Genomic DNA, 25,002 nt, shown 5'->3' with positions numbered 1-25,002 from the left:
CGTAGCTTGTGGTCTGTTCATATGGTGCTCTGCATGCTGCTGCACTATATATGAAACAGCTCCACTTACATGCACTACAGTTCATGTAAGTTTGCATTAAGATTTGTTCCTGGAGAGAGAGAGAAATTACTTTTATTCAGCAAGAATCCATTAAACTGATCAAAAGTGACAGTAAAGACAATTATAATGTTACAAAAAATGCGTATTACACAAGAATGCTGGTCTTTTGAATTTTCCATTTCAAAGAATCTATCACAGTTTCCACAAAAATATTAAGCAGCACAGCTGTTTTCAACATTGACAATAATGTTTCTCGAGCAGTGAATCAACATATAAGATTGATTTCTGAAGGATCATGTGACACTGAAGACTGGAAAATTCAGCTTTGCATCACAAGAATAATTATATTTTAAAATATATTCAAATGCAAATCAGTTATTATTATTATTATTATTATATTATTTTTTGCTCAAATACCTGCAGCCTTGGTAAGCATAAATTTCAAAAACATAAAAAAATCTTACTGAACAGCACTGCTGCGCTTTAATCTGGAGCACTATGAACACTCTCAAATGCTCGCAGCGCACATCGATCTTCAGAAAAGAATCTGAATAATCGAATAAGCCTGGTGCTTAACCTCAGTGTAATTTAGTTTGAATTGTAATTTCCTGCATTCTTAAAATGATTGCATTATGACCTCTGCCCTACATACAGCGCTTTTGAATTTCCTAATTTATATGAAAACAACCAAAGGTCGCACACACAAAAACAGCCACAATGAGTGAGTGAGGACCTTACAGCCACTTTAGTTGTTGTGGTTCATACTTGAGGAAAGAAGGGATAAAACTGGTACATTTTCACTGTGTGAGTCATGGAAACTCCAATACAATCCCGCATGCGTGCACGTTTCATGCATTACTCAACATTTATTGAATCTGAGGTGATGAAGAGGGGGGTTTTGTGGACCTTTATTCCCTTTCTCTGTCCTGGCATCCCCTCTCACCTGTCTGAAGCAGAGGCAGTCACGCAAGACACAGTACGTCTGAGACAGATGAAAGAGACAGATTCATTTCCTAGAACTAATACCTGTTGGGACAGGAGCACAAAGAGCAGGCCTCCTCTAGCGGCCTGGGTGTGGGCTTCTCCAAAGATGATTTATGAGTGTTTTACCACATTCGTCTGAATCGGTTCCTTTGCAATCTAAACAAGCCTCTGTAGTAGCTTCCCCAGTGCTGTAACAAGGCCATTTATCAAAGAAAGCAAAACAAATTACAGATTTGTGTGCCTTTGAACAAAGATATCTGTTGAAGAATTGATCGTTTGAAGACAAAAGGGAGGCAAAGCTACACAGATTCAGAAAGGTGGGCTTCATAGTTATTTTTGTTGTTTATGTTTGTATAAAAATATGTGATGAAATGAAATTTATATATGATTCATCCTGCAGTGTTCACAATAAAAAAACAGGAAGTCAAAGGAGGAGAAGAGAATTCGCAGTACTTTTATCTAGCAGTGTTAATGTTGGCATGTTTGCAGTAAATGCAGGCGATTGTTTGACAGAGCAGTGGGAGCTAAAAGAGTTTCGGATACGAGGGCTGCTGGCTAAATCTAATTAGTGTCTGAGGACAGGCTTCGCTTGTCTTCTGCTCCAGGGCTTGACATGTTATCGCCATCGTTCCCAGAGTCATGTGGTCTGAAAGCAGTGCATCTCATATCACCATCTGATTCCCAGCTCAGCATTCTCTCATGGACACACATTGTGTGCTTTAAAGCAGTGGCTCTCAACTAGGGAGCCGGGGCCCACTAGGGGGCCTCAGCAAACTTCCAAGAAGACAAAACAATCATTAAAACAATCAAAAATTACTTATTTTAATTCATCCCCTCAATATTTTTCTTTAAAGAACTAGGGTTCCCATGGCCTTGAAAAACCTTGATATATGAGGGAGCCTAATTTTAAAAGCGTGATTTAATCGCATATATTTCATCCTCATGTCACACTAAATCTGTATGAATTTCTTTATTCTGTGGAACACAAAAGAAGATATTTTGAAGAATGTGCTGGCTGCTCTTTTTCAATACAATGTGCAAAAATGCAACATATATGTGTTATCATGTGCTACATATATATGCACTAGATGCAAATAGGTTTGTGTGAGAATTAAACTGATATTTAAGTCCTTATTTCATCATAATCTTCCCTATTAGTGAGCTGAATTCTGTGAAAAAAACAGTCAGTTTCATAATTTTAATTACTGACTGATTATACACATCACATTAATTCTGATTCAGTTAGATTTTAAATGAAAATAAAGTTTTTTAGCACAAATTATGTGTATGATTTTAGACAGCTTCAGTTATCTAGCCAAAAGAAGTGTGTGATTTTTTCTTTTGCTTGTCAATATTGCTGTTTTTTAATATATTAAAATATTTTAATAACCTAATTGTCAGTAATTTCCCATTAAATGTCTTTTTTTAATATAACACCTCCCTATTTCCAAAAAGCACTCCGTATTATTAATTTCATAAGTACAGCATTAGGCCCATGTTATCTAAAATCCTCTTGTGTTTCGCATAATTCCTCAAGCTCCCTTTGGTTTTAAAATGAATCTGACAACTCCGACCTATAACCTCACCTCTTTTTCACATTTATGCAGACAGATGTAAGAGTTAATGTGATCTATACAATCAGCTTGAAAAGATCCATACATGCAGTCTAGAAATGTGTGTGTGTGTGTATTATCAGAAACGTCCCAGGTCTCGCTGAAGGCTTATCTTAAGCACTGACACTGAGCAGTACGCCACATGTGTGAGCGCTGCCTCCTTCCTCTTCTGTCTTTCTCGCATAATATAACTGCTACATTGTAGAGACATTGATTTGCGCTGTGAGGCCCCTGTAACAAAAGGAAAGAGAGACAGAGGAGACCCTATGATGACCCTGCACGGAGCGGAAACAGGAAGTGAGACCTCTGACCCCCCAAGAGGCTCCTGTTGTGTTTTCCAGCGATGCCGCTGATGGAGCGCCGCGTTTCTCTGAGGTTCCTCTCTCGACTCACGCTGGGAGATACGGACGAGTCATGAGAAACAGCACATAAAGGCAAATCTCACAGAGAGCCCAAGGGAGGCTTGAGTTTCACTACAGCCTGAGAAACAACACGGCCATAACCCTTCCACCTGTAAACCTCTCTCCCTCGAACACAATCACATCTCGATGTATTCAGTTTACAGCGCTCATAAGGCAACAAGAATCATGTTTGTCAGGAACACTGACCCCCAGATGCGAGGCATGGCTCCTGGTGGGGCGACAGAGCATAGACCAGGGATACTTTCCTAAACCAAAACTACTCATGTAAAACCAAGCTTAAAAAAGTTAAATTAAAAACTAAACTGACATAAAACTAACAACAGTTAGTTAAACTGTAAAACAAAACTACACACACACACACACAAAATAATAATAATCATCATCAAAAATAATATAAGGTTTTCATAGTCATTAAAGGGGTCATCGGATGCAAAATTCACTTTTCAAGTTGTTTGAACATAAATATGTGTTGGAAGTGTGTGTTCACATCCATATTTTAGGTACTCAAATGTACTGCATACTTTAGGTTATCCAACTTTAAGTATTCATCATTTAGCAGAATAATCTGCATGCTTTTTTCTAACCAAAATAACATGCTTTGCTAAATTTCCACTGCTTACTCAAAATATTCAATATACCCAACTGTTTAAATGTTTGGGGTATGTAATAGTTTTCCTTTTTTTTGTTTTTGAAAGAAGTCTCTTATGCTCACCAAAGCTTCATTTATTGGATCAAAAATACAGTAAAACTAATATTATGTAATATATTGTTACAATTTAAAATATTTTTCTATTTTTATATATTTTAAAATTATTGTCACATGATCCTTCAGAAATCATTCTAATATAATGATTTGGTGCTCAAGAAACATTTCTTATTATTATCAATGTTGAAAAGTTGTGCTGCTTAATATTTTGTAGAAACATTTGCTACGTTTGATATGTGATACACTTTTTTGATGATTTTTTAAGTAGAAAGTTCAAAAGAACAGCACTTATCTGAAACTGAAATATTTGGCATCATTATAAATGTCTTTACTGTCACTTTTGACCAATTTACTGCATTCTTTCTGAATACAGGTATTAATTTTTTAAAAGGCAGTATACATAACTATTCAACTTTTCCTCTTACTTTAAATGTATTAAAAAATGTGCCTTAAATGCAAGTCTTAAATTAAAGTGTCTTGCTTATTTTAGATTTAAATGACCCTGGAAGTGTTCTGGTAATTCTTCAAGTAAAACTGCTAAAATCTAAATATATAAACAAACCATTAATGAATCTAAAATTAAACTGAAATTTAAAAAAAAATTGAAAACAATATCAAGAAATTACAATAATCTTGGACACTGAAAATGATAATAAATATATAAGTTTAATTTCCTGAAGAGTTTGAGCAGTTCAACATTACATCGTCCAGCTCAACCAATGGCATGAGACTATCTGTTTATCATCTGTTTATCTGCACAGCTGTAGATGAGGTGATGCAGGTGTTTGGGAACACTTCAGCCAATACATGCACTTTTGTTTATTTTGCATCCCTATTATAGTAAGTACCGTATTTCTGGTTGGTCAGTGGTTCAGGAAGTGCCCTCTGTAACATTTCCATGTCACAGGAAGTCTTTCCAGCAAATCAGGATAACAAACATGTCCTGTTAGTAAAAAGGTTTGCCGGTGACCATGTAAAGTGTAGCCCGTTTCCTTCAGCACAGATGAGCTCTGGTTATAGGGCTGTTGTTGGCTGGCTGTGTGGTAATTGTAGCCAGTGGGGCGGCTGAAGTGGGTGGGGGTAGATTGGTGGCAGTAGGGGGCACAAAACTTCTGGCCCGCGGGGATGAGGGGCCTTTGCTGAGAGCACTGCTGGGAGGAGGGTCTGGGGGCTTCAGCCTCATTAGCAGCTAACTAATTGGAAGGAAAAGACCTCTCATGTGCTCCGTCTGACCTCCTAGACAGCAGGGGAGAGAGGAACAGATAGATGAAAAAGAGAGGGGGATGGAGGAGAAGGAGGGAATGTGAGAACCTACTATAGAGGGAACGGCAGTGGAGAGATGTAAGAAAGTGCCCAGAGGTTGCCCGTTTCAGACTTCATGGGGTTTTATTTAACTATCAATTTTGTCTCAGATATTTCTTTTAAAATTCCTCAGAGGAAATAAAAATAGACATCAATGAGACAATCAGAAACTACTTTGAAATTAGTTTTCAAACTTCCCTTTTGAAAAGTAGTTGAACTTTAACTACACTGCATGCTACTAATAAAAAGTGGGTAACTACAGTTAACTAAGCTTTTAAGGCAGCAAAATCTCTAAATCTCTTACTTCACAGAACTTTGGTCTCTCTATCGTCATCTGTGGTTGAGACATGAAAGTGCATGATACTTCAAAAGTGTTTAAGCACTGATTTCTGTGTGAATGAATCTGATAGTTTTAGTTATTGTAGTTGTTTCCCTGTGATCAACATACTGGAACAGATTTGTTATTCTACTACAAGGCCTGCTAACAGGAAGAAGAAAGTCCTACAACAATTTTTTTTGCAGTGATGCCATTTTAGGTTCCTCAAAGAACCTTTCATTCAACAGCTCTTAAAAGAACCATTTTTTTCTTAGTGTGAAGAGCATTTTATAATCTAAAGAACCTTTTGTGGAATGAAAAGGTTCCACTGATGTTTAAAGTTCTTCATGGAACCATCAATGCATGTAAAGAACCTTCATTTTTAAGAGTGCATGTATAAAATAAACCTATATTATTACAGAAATCAAGTAGCATATCTGCTGCCACAGACCTTTTTTCTCTCTTTATGCATATGACGGGACTAGTGTTGTCACGATACTGGAATTTCTAACTTCGATACGATACCTTGAAAAATATCGATACTCGATACCATTTTCGATACCACGGTGAAAAAAACTGCCACAATATTAAGGGGGTAATTTTTTTAATTTAAAGATAAATGTAACAAGTCGAGAACATGCGGTATATTTTACATGAACAAAAAAATGTCTTGAGGTACTGCATTTGTTGATTTATTTATTAATCTTTTATTAATCTTAGTTAAATGTTAATTGAAACTAACGTTTACTAATACATGTACTAATTAAAATCCAAAGTTCTATTTGTTGATATTCTCATTTGCTTCATAACCAAAATATTTCCAGATATAGGGCCCTATGAAATCCGTTTGATTTTTCCCCAAATTCCGTTTGATTTTTTTCTACATTCAATTTTTTCCATTTAAATTTTTCTGGATTCCGTTTTTTTCCGTTTGAATTTTTCTGGACTCTTTTTTTTTAATGGTCAAATGAAATGCTATTAATCTAAAAACATGTCTAATTCATTAAAATCATGAAAATTATACAATTTAACATTTAATTTATTAAAAGTGTAACAAAAATGACACGTTTAGGGCCGTATGAAATGTTTTATTTTTTTCTCACCTTATGTTTTATTGTTACCAAATTCTGTGTTTTAGCATGTCTATTAGGCTATTTGAATGCATACAAAGTATTTTTATTTATTCTTACAGTAGCCTTATGAAATGTGTTTTCCCCCTCAGAAATTCTGTGTTGTGTATTTAAATTTTACTGGATATCAGATGAAGGCATAAAACAATTTTAATTAATTTATATTTGAATGAATGAAAATTAAACATTTACATTTTTGGCAAATGAAGGGGATTTACTATTAAAATTAAAATATTTTGTGATTATTTCTTTAAAAAAATTAACAGTAGTAGTAAGTAGTAGTATTATGTACATTCTACTAAATAATAGTAATATAGCCTATTTCTGGCACACGGTCTTTAATAGGCTGTTAAACTGAACTTTTATTTTGACGGGTTGCCGTGAATACCTTTAAAGTTCTGTGTGTGTATGATATGACGCTAGTTTTACTCAAATTAAATGGTAAAATGCTCGTAAAGTGCCTTTCAGATCAGTTCTGGAGATATTGTTGATGTATTTATGTCCTCATTGAGACGGCAGATGCTGAAATCACCGCGAGCGCCACATAAACAAAACCGCAGGTGCAGCACATTCACACAGAGACGCGCAGAACATGCAGGATTCATATTTAAATCCACTTTTGCAGCTTAATATTTACAGATACTAGTCCATATCGCGATTTGATTTAAGTGTAATGACCTACTTTTGATTAATTCATCCAAACTTTGACAAATTCTGTGACATTCCGCGTTAAACTGTAAATTCCGTGTTTATGACTGGATTCCGTGGCGTTCTCTGCATCGCGGAGATCATAGATCCCTACAGATAGCGCTCCTGCTGTGTTCTTTAACAACCAGAGCAGTCATCTTTCTATTCGCTTCACTTTTGCTATTTAACCAGAGCGAAGGAGACGAGTGCGGTCACATGTGGTGCTTGTCCACGCGCCTTTGGAGAGAAGTGAAAGTGACAGCTCGGCTAGTATCGGTGTATCGATACTTCGGGAAATTAATATTGGTACCGTTCAGATATTTCAGTATCGATATTTATCGAAATATCGATATTTTTGACAACACTAGACCACATGAGACACATTAAGGTTGTCCGAATAAAGAAGACTGCATTAGGACATTTTCTAAAAGGAAAGTTATCTATTTGGGAGTTTTTGGTGTGAGGGCCACAGCAAATCAAGCCGTTGAGAACAGAGACATGCAAAGGCCATCAGGAGCGGCGCTGGGATCGGGGTCAAACGCAGCCCCCACTCTACTCTGGATTTATGGAGGTCTTTCTAGACTGCTTTAATGTCAGGTGTCACAGTTTATTTGAGAAACCCTCATAGTCGCACACCTTCAAAAAGACCAGCATCCACTGAAACACATTAAGCTGCTATTTGAAGTGTGTGTGTGTGTGTGTGTTCGTGTGTAGATAATTTGCCTAAATATGTGTTTGTGTACTTAGACTCAAGCAACCATGGCAGGATTCATTTAATAACCTTCAAACTACCACCCACAGTTAAACCTCATGTACTTCACAAACCATCACAGAAGTTCAAGGACTCAGATTAAACCAGTAAATTTCATATTATAAATAGTACAATACAGATACATTTGGATTGGAGGTTGGCTGATTTTTAAAAGACGTCTGACTAAGCTGACCAAGGCTGCATTTATTTGATTAAAAATACAGTAAAATCAGTAATATTGTGAAATGTTGTTATAATTTAATAGAACTGTTTTCTAATTTAATATACTGCAAAATGTAATTTATTCCTGTGATAGCAAATATGAATTTTCAGCAGTCATTACTCCAGTCTTCAGTGTCACATGATCCTTCAGAAATCAATTTCATTCAAAAGATTCTTTGATGAAAAGAAAGCGCAAAAGCATTTTTTGTAATATTATAAATTTCAATTTTGATTAATGTTGATGCATCCTTCTGATTATTTTTTAAAAGTTTTTAAATAAATAAAAAATCTCCATCCCCAAATTTTTGATATATTATTTTTAATATTATTTTGATATTACTAAAAAACTAATAATTGTTACCATGCCCAAATTCAAATAAAACCTACAGCATTGTACAGAGTAAATTTGTCAACCACTGCCATCTTTTTTTTCCTGGAGTAAACTTGGTTTACATTCAGATAGACGACTACTTGTTTAACTTTAGAGTGCACAGACATTTTTTTTAGTTCATGTCTGATGTGAAGAGGCCTTTGGAGCTTGGTACTTTTTTGCACTTTTTACTTGAGTAGATGAGGTGTGGAGTGTACAGCTCCTGGTGGAGTCAGCGGCAGCAGGACGCGAGGCTGCGTGCTGGAATGTGGAGCTCTGGTTTGTTTTGCTGTCTGCTCTCCTGCCTTACCTGCGGCCCTCCCTCCCTCTCCATCCCTGCCGCTGGATCTAATTAGAGCGAAGGAGGGCTGCGGGACTGGAGTGTGTCACATACAACTCAACACAGTCAGGAAGGAGAGCGGGAAAGAAAGTGGGATTAACATGGGAGAAAACGCATAAGAAATGTAGGGTGGAGTTCAAAGAGAGAGAGAAGAAGAAAGTGAGGGCATTAAGCGGGGAAAAGAAATGCAGAGAAAAGTTCCAGTCAGGAAATGAGAGAAAAAGTGAGTGTGCGTGAATGATCTAGCCTAGAGTTCTTTCCCATAGTACGTGAAAAAAGAAAAGCAGAGCATCTAATTTTTCACAGAACATTCCACAAATCTAGGACAACATGAGAAGTGACATGTAATATATGCTCACCTCTCTGCCCTACACATGGTAGACACATCTCAACGCTGGAGGGAACTTCTATAATCAAAGACCAATCAGATAATTGCAGTGTTTCACCACTATCCCCTGAGCTCCACTGGGAACGGGCTTTTTTGAACAGTAACTCAATACCCTGGAAAGTCCAGATGGTCCTGATGACGGCACTAGCGGAAAGACATATTTTCCTAAATATGAAAATCTAATTTAGCAATATGCGAAAATTAAACTATATATGTGAGGTCGATTTTCTAGACCTCTGTCCTTGGCACTCCAACAATATAGGTTACTCCAAGTGGTTACAGCTCTGTGTTTATCTCCATAATGTCACCAAAAAGCACATTATTTCAGTCAGATTATATCTAGATATCAGATTATAGCTTCATTCATTAGAAATATCAAAACAAATAAACACTGATATGTTTGGCCTTACACATATCCTATGTCCTATCCAGGCACAACGTGTTTTTTCTCAGCTGCTTGGTTTCTATTTCATTCTAGATAGCCTCAGTGGTCTAAAATAAATGTATAAACCTTAAACCTCTAATATATTCTGATTGTGCAGCTTGTTCGTTTTCATTCTGGACAGGGAAATTACTTATGTCTATCTGTGGAAACTAAAAGTTTCAGCGTGTTAGTCCTTAAAAGTTTAACGCAGGGGGATTTTGATCCGTAGACTGATCTGAGGGAGATTTTACAGATTTATTAAGGTTAATTTTTAAGAACAAATTGGAGGTTTTGTACTTTAACAACTCCCCTCAAAGAAGTAAACTGTCCACAAATGACGCACTATTCTTGTATAAACACGAAGAGACGCTGCAGACTTTACAGATCAGCACGAGTGAATGTTTGACAGTCATGGGAACAAACACAAACACACATGAAGACAGACGGAGGGTGTGTGCTATAAGAGCTTCATCTCTGAACATCTCTGCCATTTCCGCCAGGCATGAATACTTTAGATGGCTGATAAACACTAGCATATTATGTATGCACTAGCACTATATAGTATGTTTGAATTTAACACTTGCCAACCCGAATCCAGAGGCTGTTTAAAATCCTGCAGCACAACTCATTAACAATGATTTGAGACAAATATTTGTAACATTTTTCAATGGATGTCAATGGAGGGAAAGCTTCAATACATTATCATTATGCTGACTTTTGAGAGGAAACAGCTGATCACTTAATGAATTGACAGCCATTAATCTTCCATGTGTGTACAATTAAATATTAATTTGGAAATTATAATGAAATAAATGCTGATTTATAAAATAAGACATAGGGATTTTTTTTTATGGTATTCCCAAACTGTGATTGACTGTCGTAAAACTGAAAACCATTTCTTGATTCAGAATCAGATTTAATAATACATTTAAATCTAAGCAGTGTTTTGATAATCTGGCTTAGTCTTGATATTTTGTTTATATATAGTTTATATATAAGTTTTAAATGGCCAGTAGTCAAACTGGTCAGTGAAAAAGTTAATAAATAAATGTTTTTTTTTATTGCTTCATTTGATAAATACTGATTCTGTTCATTAAAGAATCAGGAATGCATCACGTTTTCCACAAAAGTTTAAGCAGCACTGTTTTTAACATTGATAACTGATAATTACTACTGAAATGTATTATTATTATTTATTAAAAATATTTCACATATGAAAAAACATGTTTTTATATCAAATTTACATTTTTTTCCTTTATGTGTGTGTTTGTTGCAAATCCTCATATTTGGGAGTCCTTGGCATTAAACATTTTTTTAAACTCCTGATCAAATATCTGAAGCTTTAGTGTTGGCTAATGTGTTAACTCGCATACATTTAGGCCTGAGAGATCTGTCTCTGACTGAGTCATGTTTAGGCGTGCAGATAAGAACACACAGACTCTTTGAGCACTTGCCCAGTTGGAATAGCTGGAGCACCAAGTCATTTTTTTCATTTATAGAGACGAGCTTACTCTAAACTTGGCCCCGCGCAGCCATTACATCAGCCACATTAGGCGTGAGAAATCAGGGTCTGCAGAGCTGAGGGAGGGTAAAGTTTTGTCTTCTGGTGTTCAGTGCGCTCCCCGGTGTCTCTCTTTCAGAAGAGGCCCAAATCTGAGTCAACAAGCCATCTCTAGCACCGCTACGCTAACGCTCTTTGGGACACAGGCTTGTCACGCTATATACTCCGGGAACAGAAATATTTCAAACACTGTTAAGAACTTCCAAAAACCTTATTGCTCCATAAAATCAAATGGGTCCACACCCAAACTGTTTTATAGAACTACAACTGCTGGAGAACCCTTAGAAAATGTAGCACATACTAAAAGTAACAAGCCTCCCAGGCTAGAAGATGAGATCTTGGCTTTCTGAAATGCAAGGAAAAGTCTGATATGAGTGTTCTGTCTGTCCGCTCTGGGAAATAACTCAAACCCCCGGCTATTGGAAACAAATGAGAACACAAATTAGCACGGTGCCAGATAAAACCAGATGTAAACTATTATCACAGGGTTAAGTTAAACTGAACATTTGATTAAAACATTTTTGCGTTCCTGCTGGTGAAGTAAAGGAAACACTACCAGTCGCACTAAAGCCTCAATCGCATTGACATAATCGACGGAGGTCAAGAGACAGACGTGCCATTGAGAGTTAGTAAATAGCATGCCACTTTGTTTTCACAAGGAATCAGTTTTCTTCATGTTAAGTGAATGTTTTGTAGGGAAAAGTTTTGAATATAAATAGCAGCAGCATGAACACGATGAGAGGGATTATCAATGCATGAACCAAAAACCATTGGTAGAAGCTGCTTCTTTGCATAAAGTTAAAGTTTTCTCAACTTCGTAGACTCACTGGAGCTCCATCTCCATCAGCCGGAACTCTAACTGAACATGAATTATTAAATAATGAATCATTTATGAATGATTTAAACAGTCTCTGTCATGGTGAAAGGGGCTTAATTAGGTATGTTTTTGATTTCTGTGAAATCGGCTAGCGCTGTTGCTTACTGTATGCCGTTGGAAATTGTTGTGTCTTGTTCCGTTCTGTCTCATTAAGGACATTGTGCACTGATTTGACTGCAGTACTATTCTCGTGTTTGTCAGAGACTGACATAGTAAAGACATCTCATACGCGCACACAGTTTAATCAACAACCCACACAAACATCTTATCCTACATGACTGTACTTGTGAGGTCCTCACTGTTCAAAAAAAGCCTCAAAGTGAAACCCGTTGCACACAGTTGAACCTGTTTGACCTCGCTAATTTAAAAAGCTTAGAAATTAATTGGTCAAAACATGTATCACTAACCTAAAGAAAACAATGGAAGTCTATGACATAATACAGTGAAACAAACACTACATACATCAGCATGAGGTTCATAACCATGCTGCTATTCAGATCAGCTGCACAATTTTAAGTGTGACATTGCTTAATTATGTTTTTTCCTCTCTTTCTAATACAGATGGCAGAATACAATAGAGGTCTAGGGTACATCTTCATTTTGATTGTGTGTAAATTATTGTCATGTACATAAATTATGTGACGTGTCTCTTGAAACAACAGCTGGACACTTCACAGGAGCTGCGCAGGAGGAAGAAACAGATGGGAAGAAGGTCACAGTGAGTCTTTCACAGGAGAGGAGAGGAGAGGAGAGGAGAGGAGAGAAGGTCTGTTTGTAGAGTAACTGAGAAAACGAGGGCCTGTCCCATGGCAGGCGTGACCTCACAGCCCTTCTCCACAGCCTGAGGGCAGACGAGACCCACGACTCATCTGAGCTGCTCTGATGTCTCTGTGGTCTGTTTAAACAAGAGCGCTGCGCTAATCCGCTCAGATGGGGCCATTGAGCAAGAGGCCGCAGTGGGTTTCACACACACACACACACACAAAACTACACGCAAAGCAACACACATACATATCATCCTAGTTTAAGAATTGTAAAATTAAAGAATCAAAGAAATTAAATTTAATTAACAAGACTAAATAAAAAAGATTAAATAAAAATAGTGCAAAGGGAGTTGATATGTAGTATTAACAGAGAAAATAAAATAAAGCAGAACATCTAACAACAAGAAAAAACAGTCTATGGTAACAAAAAAAAAAAAAAAAGGAATACACAAAACAAAATAGGACAAAGCAGAAACAAAATAAAATAGATTTAACAAGTAGTAATAAAACACTAAAAGCAAACAAAACAAAACTATAATAAAAAAAAGTCTATAATAAAAAAACAATAAAAAAACAAACCAAAAAAGTAGTTAAAAAATAAATAAAGCAGAACAAACAAACAAACAATCAAAAAACATTACAATACAATTCAATACAAAAATAAAATAAAAATCAACTGTCTAAAGTAAATTTGAAATTAGGAAATTAGAAATGTGGGAAAACTAATAAAAGGAATAAATGACAAAAGTCTCATTAATTAAATGAGTTATAAAAGAGAACTTGTTTTATTTTTATCCGAAGTTGGGTTTTCAGTTGAGTTTTTTAAGTCATCTTTCACCATTTTCACTAAATCCCTCCCTGTACCTGCCTTTTCTACGTTGAACTATTGTTATCACTTCTTTCTTGTTGTATTCCTCATAAGTTGCTTCTGATAAAAGAGTAAATGAATAAATGTATCAAAATGTAAATGTAAAATGGATAAATGAAATGTGAAAAATCAGGGCTAAATGTGCCAATAACACACACACACACACACTTGGATTGAGCATTACTAACTGTAGCCTATAGCCATTCACAAAGAGGTTGCATTGCAGCATACATTTAAACCCAGCCAAAAACACACATCCTGCAGGTACAGAGGAAGCACAGAAAGAGGTGTCCTTTAGATCGCCCGGTGAACTTCCTGTGGATGAGCCAGATGCTGTTCTCTCAGGATTACGAGAGTATATACACAGAAAACCCTAAAGGGTCAAATATCACTGTGGGATCACAGTCACAATAGGGAACGAACTGTACATGAAATATAAGCAGACACACCCTGACTCACTCACACACACACACACACACACAGTCAAGGTGATACAACACGCAGCTGCTGTTTTTTAAAGGCAGGCAGGAAGAAAGTGAATGAAAGCCTCTGCTTTGTCTGCATTAGCGTACAGATACCGGCAGCCCCTATCACACATCCTGATAATCTACAAGACTGCACTGCCATAAAACAGCGTGCAGACATGTACATCTGTGTGTGTGATGGTTCTGACGGAGTTAAAGCAGAGGTGATGAGTTTATATACAGCTGTATGTCTGTGTGCTGACTGAAAGCATGGCAAGCGTATGATTATTGACCGATGTGCACTGTGAAGTTCACATGTAAAGTAGTGTGTGCATGTTTTCTGCTAAACAGTAACTCACCTGATTGATGTGTTTGAGTTTGTCGATGATCTGGCTGATGACAGGTTCAGGTGGTTTTTGTCTGGATTCTGAGCCGTGTGGATGGACTTTCTTCAGCCCTGGACCTGGAAACCTGCAAAGTATAGACACAAATGTCCATTAGTCATATTAAAAACAAAATTACAGGTTTTAATGCACTCTGTCCATGAATTGAAAGTGATATATGGAGATTGGGGTAAATTGTCGCACCTGTATACAGTAAATATTTTTGGGGTTATTTTTAAAAGGCAATTTCTATGTAAGCACACACATTAGGGACTTGGCCTCAAAAGCAATTAACATTTAAACTGTTACTGTCCAGAAATTTTTTTTTTAAACAAAAGTTGAACGGTCACTCTACAATATAAAATACTATTAAAGTTGTCATATTGTATATTATATTCAATTATATTTTTAAAAAATTCTGAAGCATAAAATTGTGTACAAAAATAACTTTATTTGTATAATTTTTACAAATATAAAATAATATATATGGTTTTATTATAATCAAAAATACAAACAAATTCGATTTTGAATTTAAATGTTTTAATTGTTATTATTATTATTATTTTTTCAAATGTAAATTTTAGTTTAAAAGAGAAAATTCACAAACAATAATCTGAATTAGGACAATTTTGAATCACATGTCAGAAAGCAACATACTAAACCACTGCTAGAGAAAACATACAATTGTGTAACTGGACTTTTGACTTGAAACCTGATAGTGACTGAGATGAAGCCCTTTCCCTTGTGACAACTAGCCCCAATCTCCTGTATATGAGAAAAAAAAATATTCAAATGAATGATCTCATCTTAATAACTTATTTCATATTATCACTATTCAGCAGCAGTTTCTGGTTTTCAACGGTATTCGACCAAAGCTGCTATAGATGCTGTTCTTGTGAACGGTCAGAAGAATAGGATCACTAAAATTGGCCTCTACTGCCACCTAGATGCAAACATGTGACCATAGGAATTACATTTGAGCTAAGATTAAACATAATAAACCTTTAAATCGATTTTTTTTTTTTTACAATTCAGCACACATTCAATCATGCTGCACAAGGACATTCAAAGATTTCAAATGCACTTCACAACAAAAAATCACCTATTTGTAGATACCCTTTTGAAGATATTGCTTTTGTTTTCAATTGTTCTAAATTGTTCAAGGCTTAAAAAAAACAGAGCATAAATATGAGTGGTATCTAATAGTTAGTCTAATTCCGCACTATGCCCCCCCCCCCCCAACATTCCTGTTTTGTTGTAGCTCTTATTATAGCACAGATACACACACTTAACCCAACAGTAAAACCGCACAACTGGGTCAGACATGTGCTGGCATCTGAATGTTTCTGAGCAACTGGAGCATATGTTGGGCATCATCAACTGCTAAAAATGTGTGTGTGTGTGTGTGTCCGCGCCCAAGTGTTCCCCGATCCCCCCCGGGCCCCTTGGACTCATGTTCCAGTTAATTACTTCCTATTAAAAGCTAATTAGTGTTGATGCACACGGGCATATTGGTGCAAGCACTGAGGCGACAGAGAGACAGTGAGTGAAGGATCCGATGCTGTCACAACACCAACCTCAACTTATCCACTGAAGCCCATGCTCATTGAGAACATCGAGAACACTGTACGTTGTGTTGTTTTTCAGTAAAAAAAAGTATTAAATATGTTTATATAAAATATATATGTACTTATATATGTACAGATTTTTACTGAAAAACAAGACAAAAAACTAATTTATATATATATATATATATATATATATACACACAATAAACTGTATTTCACACACACACAAACACACACATATATATATATATATATATATATATATATATAATAAAAATAAAAATTAAAAATAATAGTCTCTTCCTACACTGTATATTAATTGTAGTTTCTTGTCTTTTATTTATTGTATTTGTTTTATATTGTGCAAAAAGAAATAATAAAAAAAGCTAAACTAATTCTTGAAACTAAAAACAATTAACTCTTCTGTATTATATTTATTATATCAACATGCATTATTATATGTTGTTTTTAGCACTTTTAAGGACCTTTTAGTAAAAATAAATTAAGAAAAACTATGATTTTTGCAGTCCTGTGAGCTTTTAGATGTATGAGCCAAAGATATGACCTCATGCTCCATTCTTAGCGATGACATAATCCTGAACAATTCTATCCAATCATCTTTCACGGCGCCTTATTTTACATGCACTGCTTATTCATTAAGCCAAATTACATTTCCATACTTATTTATTCTCCTTATTACTCCCGTTGGCAGCTCACCTCCCGCTTTTAATTATCACATTAATAATACAGACATGAGCTCCATTAGAAGGAGGAGATCAGAAGACATGGGCAGCATTTAATGGAGGATGAGATTAGCTGGAGCTTCATGCATGAAGCGCCCACCTGTGTGCTGACCAGGGTCGAGCAGCATCAGGTCAGCTCAGTCCTGCGTGCCTGAAAAACTCAGCTTTGTTCTCGTTAGGATGGTGGGCATTTGTGGGGAAACAGTGGGAAGATACAAAATTAATCATACTTTAATTCAGAAATGTAATACCACACTGATCGGCCTCATTCAGGATGGTGACGAGTCTGCTTACAGACAGGAGGTCTTAACAACCTGAAGCTGAACACGCTCAAAACTGTGGAGATGATCGTGGACTTCAGGAGAAACCCCCCTGCACTCCCCCCACTCACCATCATGAACAGCACTGTGACTGCAGTGGAGTCATTCAGATTCCTGGGCACCACCATCTCTCAGGACCTGAAGTGGGACAATCACATTGACTCTATTGTCAAAAAGGCCCAGCAGAGGTTGTACTTCCTTCGCCAGCTGAGAAAGTTCAACCTGCCACAGGAGCTGCTGAAACCGTTCTACTCCGCCATCATTGAATCCATCCTCTGCACTTCTATAACTGTCTGGTTCAGTTCAGCTACCAAATCTGACCTCAGAAGACTACGGAGAGTAGTCCGGACTGCTGAGCGAATCATTGGTACAACCCTCCACACTCTCCAAGAACTGTACTCATCCAGAGTGAGCAAAAGGGCTGGTAAAATCACTCTGGACCCCTTACATCCAGCACACAACGACCAGACATAGGAACAGTTTCTTCCCTCAGGCAATCCATCTCATGAACACTTGACAATAAAACGCGGAACACACAACTATTATACATTATTTATTCACCACACTTACTTATTTTTTATTTACTTATTTAATTTCAAATTTGCACATATCAGACCTGTACACACGTAATTGTCTATATTATATATAGTGTTTTTGCTGTTTTGTACATTGCCTATTTGGATATTATTCTTTTATTATCTGTGTCCTGTCCTGTTGCTGTCTTTCTGTTGCACTGTGGAGCTTCTGTCACTATAACAAATTCCTCGTATGTGTAAACATACTTGACCAATAAAGCTCATTCTGTTTCTGATTCTGATTCTAATGGGTAGCTGAAGTGAGAATTTTTTCAGCACAAAAACATCTTATGCATTTTAATTAGACATGTTTTAAATGAAAGAAAATATAACTCTAAAACAACAGAATCAGTTCTATTTGGCCAATCACATTGCAGCACTGAAATACTGCACAATGTAAAATACATTTTATTTGAAACTTTTAATTGAAAAGGCAACACATATTTTCTTCATTTACACAAATTACTTAAAATGCCCTTGTATATTGAGTCTTTGTTTTATGCAAATTGGGAAATAAATAAATAAAGTACAGTGTAGTCTGTTCTTGTGGCTCATGGATTCTGAAGCTGATTTTAGTATTTAAAGATTTATATAAAGATGTTCATGTTATATTGACATATTAACATGTAAGCATCACACAATATAGATTCTATTTACATTTATAATAACTAGAGATGTACTCTGCATGAATGATGCCATTCAGACCATAATAAGTCATTTTTGTGGGAGACTTTAAAATTAATGCACAAAAGGAAATACACTACTGTACAAAACGTTTGGGGCCAGTAAGATTTTAATGTTTTTGAAAGAAGTCTCTTATGCCCAGTAAGGCTGCATTTATTTGATTCAAATCTATAGTGTAGTGGAATAAATGTTTTTATTCCTGTGATGCAAAGCTGAATTTTCAGTAGCCAGTACTCCAGTCTTCAGTGGCACATGATCAGAAATCATTTGAGTGAAAGAACTGCATTAATGTTGAGTTCACTGTCATATTGCATATGTAAAAAATGATTCAAAGTAGACAGAACGCAGTTGGCTTTTTCTGCTTGTTATGAAGTAAAATTGACTTCATTGTATCCGCTTCTTTATGACTTCAACATTATGATTCCTAAAAAAAAACAACAACAACACACCACAGGCATTAGGGTACAGCGGGAGCACAGGCAACCCAACTGCTACTACAGGAAATGACTAAACACCCTGTGGATGTACAGTCTGGACCAGCTACTCATGCTGAACCTGCTCAGACTCATGATCCTACTGTGCACCCCTCAGAGATCCAACATGCCCCACTGCCCAAACCCGCTGGAGACGGCGGGAATCAATCACGAGCATCTTCAGCACCAAGAGCTGACTGAAGGAGAGGGGGTTATTGAGCACGAGGAGGAGCAGCAGGAGAAGCATTCTGGGACTCGGAGGAAGGTTTGCAAAACATCTTAGATATCCACCAATCTTGACCTAAATTTAAAGACTTCTCAAAGTTAAATTAATTATTAAACAAGCCTGTCTGCCACAACCTCCCTTCAAACATAAAGATTCAAGATTCAAGATTTTTATTTGTCACATACACAATTATACAGGGTATAACCAGCAGTAAAATGTAGGTAAAGATGAAGAGGTGAGGTGGTGTAGGCAATAACAGTGATTCCTAACCACTCGGAGAACTTATATAAATTTGGAGTTTTTATATTATTAGGATTGTCAAAATATTGTTAAGCAGTTAATTAACAGCTTCACGCATTCTGCTACTTTTTAAGGAAAGAAAACAAAATAACAGGCCTATGTTTAGTCAATCTGTGTGGATCTTACTGTACAACATAAGTACACATGTAAAAACAGTGGAAGATTTCTGTGACTGCTGTTTAATCTCACTCGCACCCAGGAGTATAACACTTCATCCTATTTTCTTCCCGTAAAATGGCTCAGTCAATCAAGCTAATATAAATTTTTGTTTTAGTGGCACGTAAAAAAAAAAAATTCTAAGATTACATGATTCAAGCCAAAATATTTTGAGAATAAAGTAGAAATATTTTGTGAATAAAGTTGAAATATTTTGTGAATAAAGTTGAAATATTTTGAGAATAAATAAAAAATTACGAGAATAAAATCTAAATGTTTTGAGAATAAAGTCGACATACTTTGAGAACATAGTCGAAATTACGAGAATAAAGTCAAAGAATTTTAAGAATTAAGTCGATCTGCTTTGAGAATAAAGTCGAAATTACGAGAATAAAGTCAAAATATTTTGAGAATAAAGTCGAAATTGAGAATATTAAAAATATTTATTTAATGTGGCATAACAGATTGATGTATTCACCTCAGTTTAAGCTGCATGTGAATCAATAATTTCAAAATATTTTAACTTTATTCTCATAATTTTGACTTTATTCTTATAACTTTGACTTTTTTCTCCAAAAATGTTGACATTATTCTCATAATTATGACTTTATTCGATGAGGGGCTACTTGAGTCAAACTGAAGGGCCTGTGGGAGCACATAAGAAAAGAACAGTTAGGAAACACCAGCTAAAATGAAGGCGGCAGATATTCAGGATGCTAAAATTGATTCTCGAGAAGGCAGAAACCTGTGCCAGAGTTTTGGTGACTTGATCCTTGACATTGAGGGCTCCTCTGCACTCCCTCCAGTACAAGAGAAAAACTCATTTCAAGCAAACACCAGGGATAGTAGGAATGAGCTTTACTATCAAATCATCTTTTGCAGTAATTGTTCATGAAGTAACATTTCGATGCAGTTTGTATTTTGTATGAACGTATGAGCAGAAATGTAGTTGTAGCTGCTCAGAGTGTTTATGTGACGGTGGCATTTAATGATTTTTTTTATGCTTTGACATTTTTGAGTCGACTATTTAATCTATCAGGGCCACATAAACAGTGACATTTTTTGGCACAATCAAGATGGCTTTCTTCCCAGCACAGAATGTGAAGGATCGCTCCGTCTTCAATACGTCACGTAAAATGAGTCTGAACGCATTCCAGAATTAATTATGATATTTCACTAGAAGCCAAGGAATGACATTGAGATTCGGCGGACATTTCTGGCACAGCATCGTTATTCTCATTCTCTCTTCCCCTATCTATTTCTCTCTTGGGTCCTAATTAGCTCCTGAGGGCCCGAGAGTCCTCTGACACAGCTGTCAGTCCCCTAAGGCCAACTGTTCACTATGCTGTTGTGACCAGGCCATTTCACCCCCATTTACTCCTCAACTGCACTTACTGGAGAGCTAACAGTGCATAATGCAGTAATGTTGACGCATACACTCAGACACACACCTTCAGCAATTACAAAGCAGATACACTAAACAGACAGGGCAAGAATGGAAAATAGGGGGATGAATTAAATACTCACATTACAACACTCAGATGCTCACCTGTACTCCGCTATGTATGAAATGAAAAACACTTACAAAACATGCATATGAGATCCATAAATATTTACATTGCTATTGCTCACTTGATTTAGTTTTATCTCTTTAGATATGATGCTACGGTGTCTTGGAAGTGTGCCTGAAAACCTTTTTCTTTAGTAAGTACCTTCATGCATAAAGCACCACCTGTTTAGTGACTGACTGACTGGATTTTTTAAAAAATTTTTTTGTTGCTTAGGACATTAGTTGATGGACTGGAGTCGTGTGGATTACTTCTGGATTGTCGTGATGTTTTTATCAGCTGTTTGGACTCTCATTCTGACGGCACCCATTCACTGCAGAGTATTCAGTGGTGAGCAAGTGATGTAATGCTATTTTTCTCCAAATCTGTTCTGACAAACAAACTCATATGCATCTTGGATGGCCTGAGGGAGAGACTTTTCTTTTATTATTATTTTATGTTTTACTTTTTAATTTAATTTGGCCCATGGCATCAATTCTCAATTAAGCGTGTGCCTGAAAATTGCATTTAGGTTCTAATGCAAGACCACAAGATTTTTAACAGTTTTTTCAAAAAATAATTTGCCTATGAAAATAGTTCCAAACAAAGCAGAACAGTTGCGTCTCACAGCAACACTGAGTGGTGTTTCATTTTTTTTTTTGGTGTTTTTGAATGAAAAGTGATTCAATGACCAGTTCTTAAATACAGAGGTCACTTGCTACATTCATGAATGAATCAGCTGGTTAGAATGCATAATTAAATGAATGATTATGTGATTCACTTATTGACACTTGCCAGACTGGAGTACATTTGCAGCAAATTTTCACTCTTGTGTGAACTATTGCTTTAATAGTGCTGAGTTGTATGCGTAATTCTTTACCAAGAAATTCTAATAAAAAAATCTCACATAAAACTGTTCATTTTTTTATTAGGCTATGCAAGGTACTGTATGTGAACATCTAAACTTCCTTGAAACAATCTCTAAAAAAAACAGACACGATTCTTCAACGTCAACTCATTTTTGATCTATAATGTGATGCATTTCAAAACGAAAAAAATATTAATTGAGAAAATGTGGGGCGGGAATCCATTTGATTGTAAATAGTGGCCATTTGATATTAGAATGGAGCCGGACTAAATGAGAGTTTGCTAAAACAATGGCTAAATAGCTATTTGGCTATTGGTTAACATTATCCAATAGACAATTAAGGAAAAAGGAACGTAGTTTCAGAGGAAGCTATTACATTTTGATTAAAGATTCAGATTTCTTTTGAATAATGTGCACTGATAAATCGTTCTCACACAATAAGACCAGGAACAGGCATTAAGACAGTAAACAGAATCCATTTTGATTTCATGCTGACTTTAATGATCACTTCAGCTTTGAGCTGATATTTCCAAGTCATTAGGATGAGATACTGCAGCTCTTAAAGCTTTTCTGTTTGGGTCAGGGATGCACTGATTTATTGTCATTTGCCAACCTTAACTTGATTTGGACTATGAGAGAGTGAGAGAGTTATGGGACAGAAGCATGTGGGACATGGTGCACTGAAATATGACAATTTTTAAATTGGGTTCCAAAGGGCGCATGGAAAGCCAGGCACAGAGCGAACGACGGAAAAGAGCAATTAGCCAAGCACAGGGAAGCCACCACATCACCACCCAACATCAGTTACCCCACAAAGACCACATCACAATTCACACCCTGTTGCCTGTCAGATGGAACTGGAGTCGGCCAAACTCATTAGATACACACACACAAAATCATCCGCTCAGCTACCAGCCACTTACGCTGTCTCCGGTTTATTCAGAAAGCTTTTTAGACTTCAAGATTTGTGACAAGCTCAGGGGCAATATGTCTCTTTGGGGCCATTTTGAGATTGTAGTAATATTGGAAAGCATTTAGGAGGCTGATTCTATTGTAATATATGCTACTTTTACCCACTTAGCAAAAACTGTCAGAATAAAAACATTAATAGAGAGAGTGCATGGGTTGTAGAGAGATAAAAGCCTCTTCCATTTTGAAATAAGGTACATTATAGGAGCTCTGAATGCTGATTGGTCAATATAGCATTCCAGCCATCCTAAAATACACAAAATAATCCTTAGTGAGGCGAGACGCCATATTTAATCTGGCACAAATGAAAACAAGGCTACAAAGGAATAGCTGTACAGTCCATTCAATAGGTTGTACTGTTGGTCCCTTGATGCCAATCTTTCGGCTGATAAAACAATGAAAAAATGTTTCCGGTGGACAAAATGCTCTGGGAAAACACGGGCTGTGAAAATTAAACGTGACCTGGAACCTTAAGACAGTACAACTTATTCATCAGGCTGTACTTGCTCCCTTGTGCACTCATTTTTATTCGTATCAAATTAAACATGCTGTCTACCCTGGCAAGGGTCCATAGTAACCGCAATGATGCAAAACACTTGTTCTGCAGCACAGCACCAACTATTAATCTTACTCTACATGTCAGAGACTATATCTGAAAGTAGAATGATGCCACTTAATGAATTTAATTAACGTTTTAATGAACATTTACATCCTTATTATACGCTAATACACGCTATATTGTGAATATATAGTCTAAAATGGAAGAACACAGTATTAGTATGTAGTTACATGGTCATCAGGTCGAAACACTCACTTGTCTGTCATCTCCTGTCCGTTCCAGCAGAGGGAACTGTTGAGTGCCGCCGGCTCTTTGCTGCACAGAGCTTCTCCAAGGCCACTGTAGAACTGACTGAAGCCCCTCAGACCCGAGATAAACTCCCTGCGGCAGACAGAGAGGAAATTGAGAAAGTAAGAGAGCAGCAGAAAGAAGAAAGAGAGAGAAAGTGGACTCAAAGAAAGATAAATTAAATTAGATGGTGTGCACAAAGAGGCAAGATTAAAAAGAATCTGTGGAACAAAGATACAGGGATTTATGGGAAAATTGAGGGGCATGGAGAAAAAAAGAGAAAAATCTGAAAAATGAAAATGGGCTTGGGGTCAAACGCGGTGTGAAACATGATCTACTCCATTACTTGTCGTTTTCTGACAGGCTAAGTTGATTTGAGACGCTTTGACTGTTAATTGACATTATGCTGGAGAAGAAACAGCCCACTGTGTTTGGCTCGGCCGCTCTCATCTGTTCAGCAAAGCGAGGGAGAGTGGAACTGCACAGGACAGAGGGGGCAGAAGGCAGCTCAATGTCACTCACACGGCAGGAGACAAAGCCTGTGTTAATGAGCATCTCTCTGTCACCATCAGCCTGAACACACATACACACAACCACACTGCAACTAACAGCACAAATACACAAACACACTGCAAACACACACCTCCACCCAGAATGACTCATGTGCCAGAGACCAACTCGTGTAAATGTAAATATCTTGGTTAAGTATTACTTCATGTAGACTATATCATTCAAAAGGTTGTGGTCATCAATGGTGCATTAAATTGATCAAAATTGACAGTAAATACATTTATGATACAGAAGATTTTTATTACAAATAAATACTTTCGTTTTTTCAAATTTTCTATTAATCAAAGAATCTTGAAAAAAAATGTTTCTGCAGTACAACTGTTTTCAACATTGATAATAATAAGAAATGTTTTTTGAGCAGCAAATTAGCATATTAGAATGATTTCTGAAGGATAACGTGAAAGACTGAAAAGAAAATTCAGCTTGGCATCACAGGAATAAATTATATTTTCAAATAGTTAATGACTATATTTTTACATTTAGAATGTGTATATACTACACACATACATATTAATAAATACAAT

General features: G+C 36.5%; 1 protein-coding gene across 1 annotated transcript in view; it reads right to left on the bottom strand.

Annotated features, from left to right (window-relative positions):
• gpc3 (glypican 3) overlaps positions 1-25,002 on the bottom strand; it is a gene marked incomplete at both ends in the record, with an annotated part of 130,666 nt that overhangs the window by 25,418 nt on the left and 80,246 nt on the right. Inside the window, 3 exons of the mRNA XM_079390647.1 lie at positions 14,609-14,720; positions 23,876-24,001; positions 24,255-24,512. Coding sequence (XP_079246773.1) covers positions 14,609-14,720; positions 23,876-24,001; positions 24,255-24,512 — 496 coding nt within the window. The remainder of the gene's footprint in view (positions 1-14,608; positions 14,721-23,875; positions 24,002-24,254; positions 24,513-25,002) is intronic.

This window comes from Barbus barbus (assembly GCF_936440315.1).
Source record: "Barbus barbus genome assembly, chromosome: 33".
NCBI lineage: Eukaryota > Metazoa > Chordata > Actinopteri > Cypriniformes > Cyprinidae > Barbus > Barbus barbus.
Note: the sequence above shows the minus strand (reverse complement) of the source record. Positions and strands in the feature narration are given on the sequence as shown.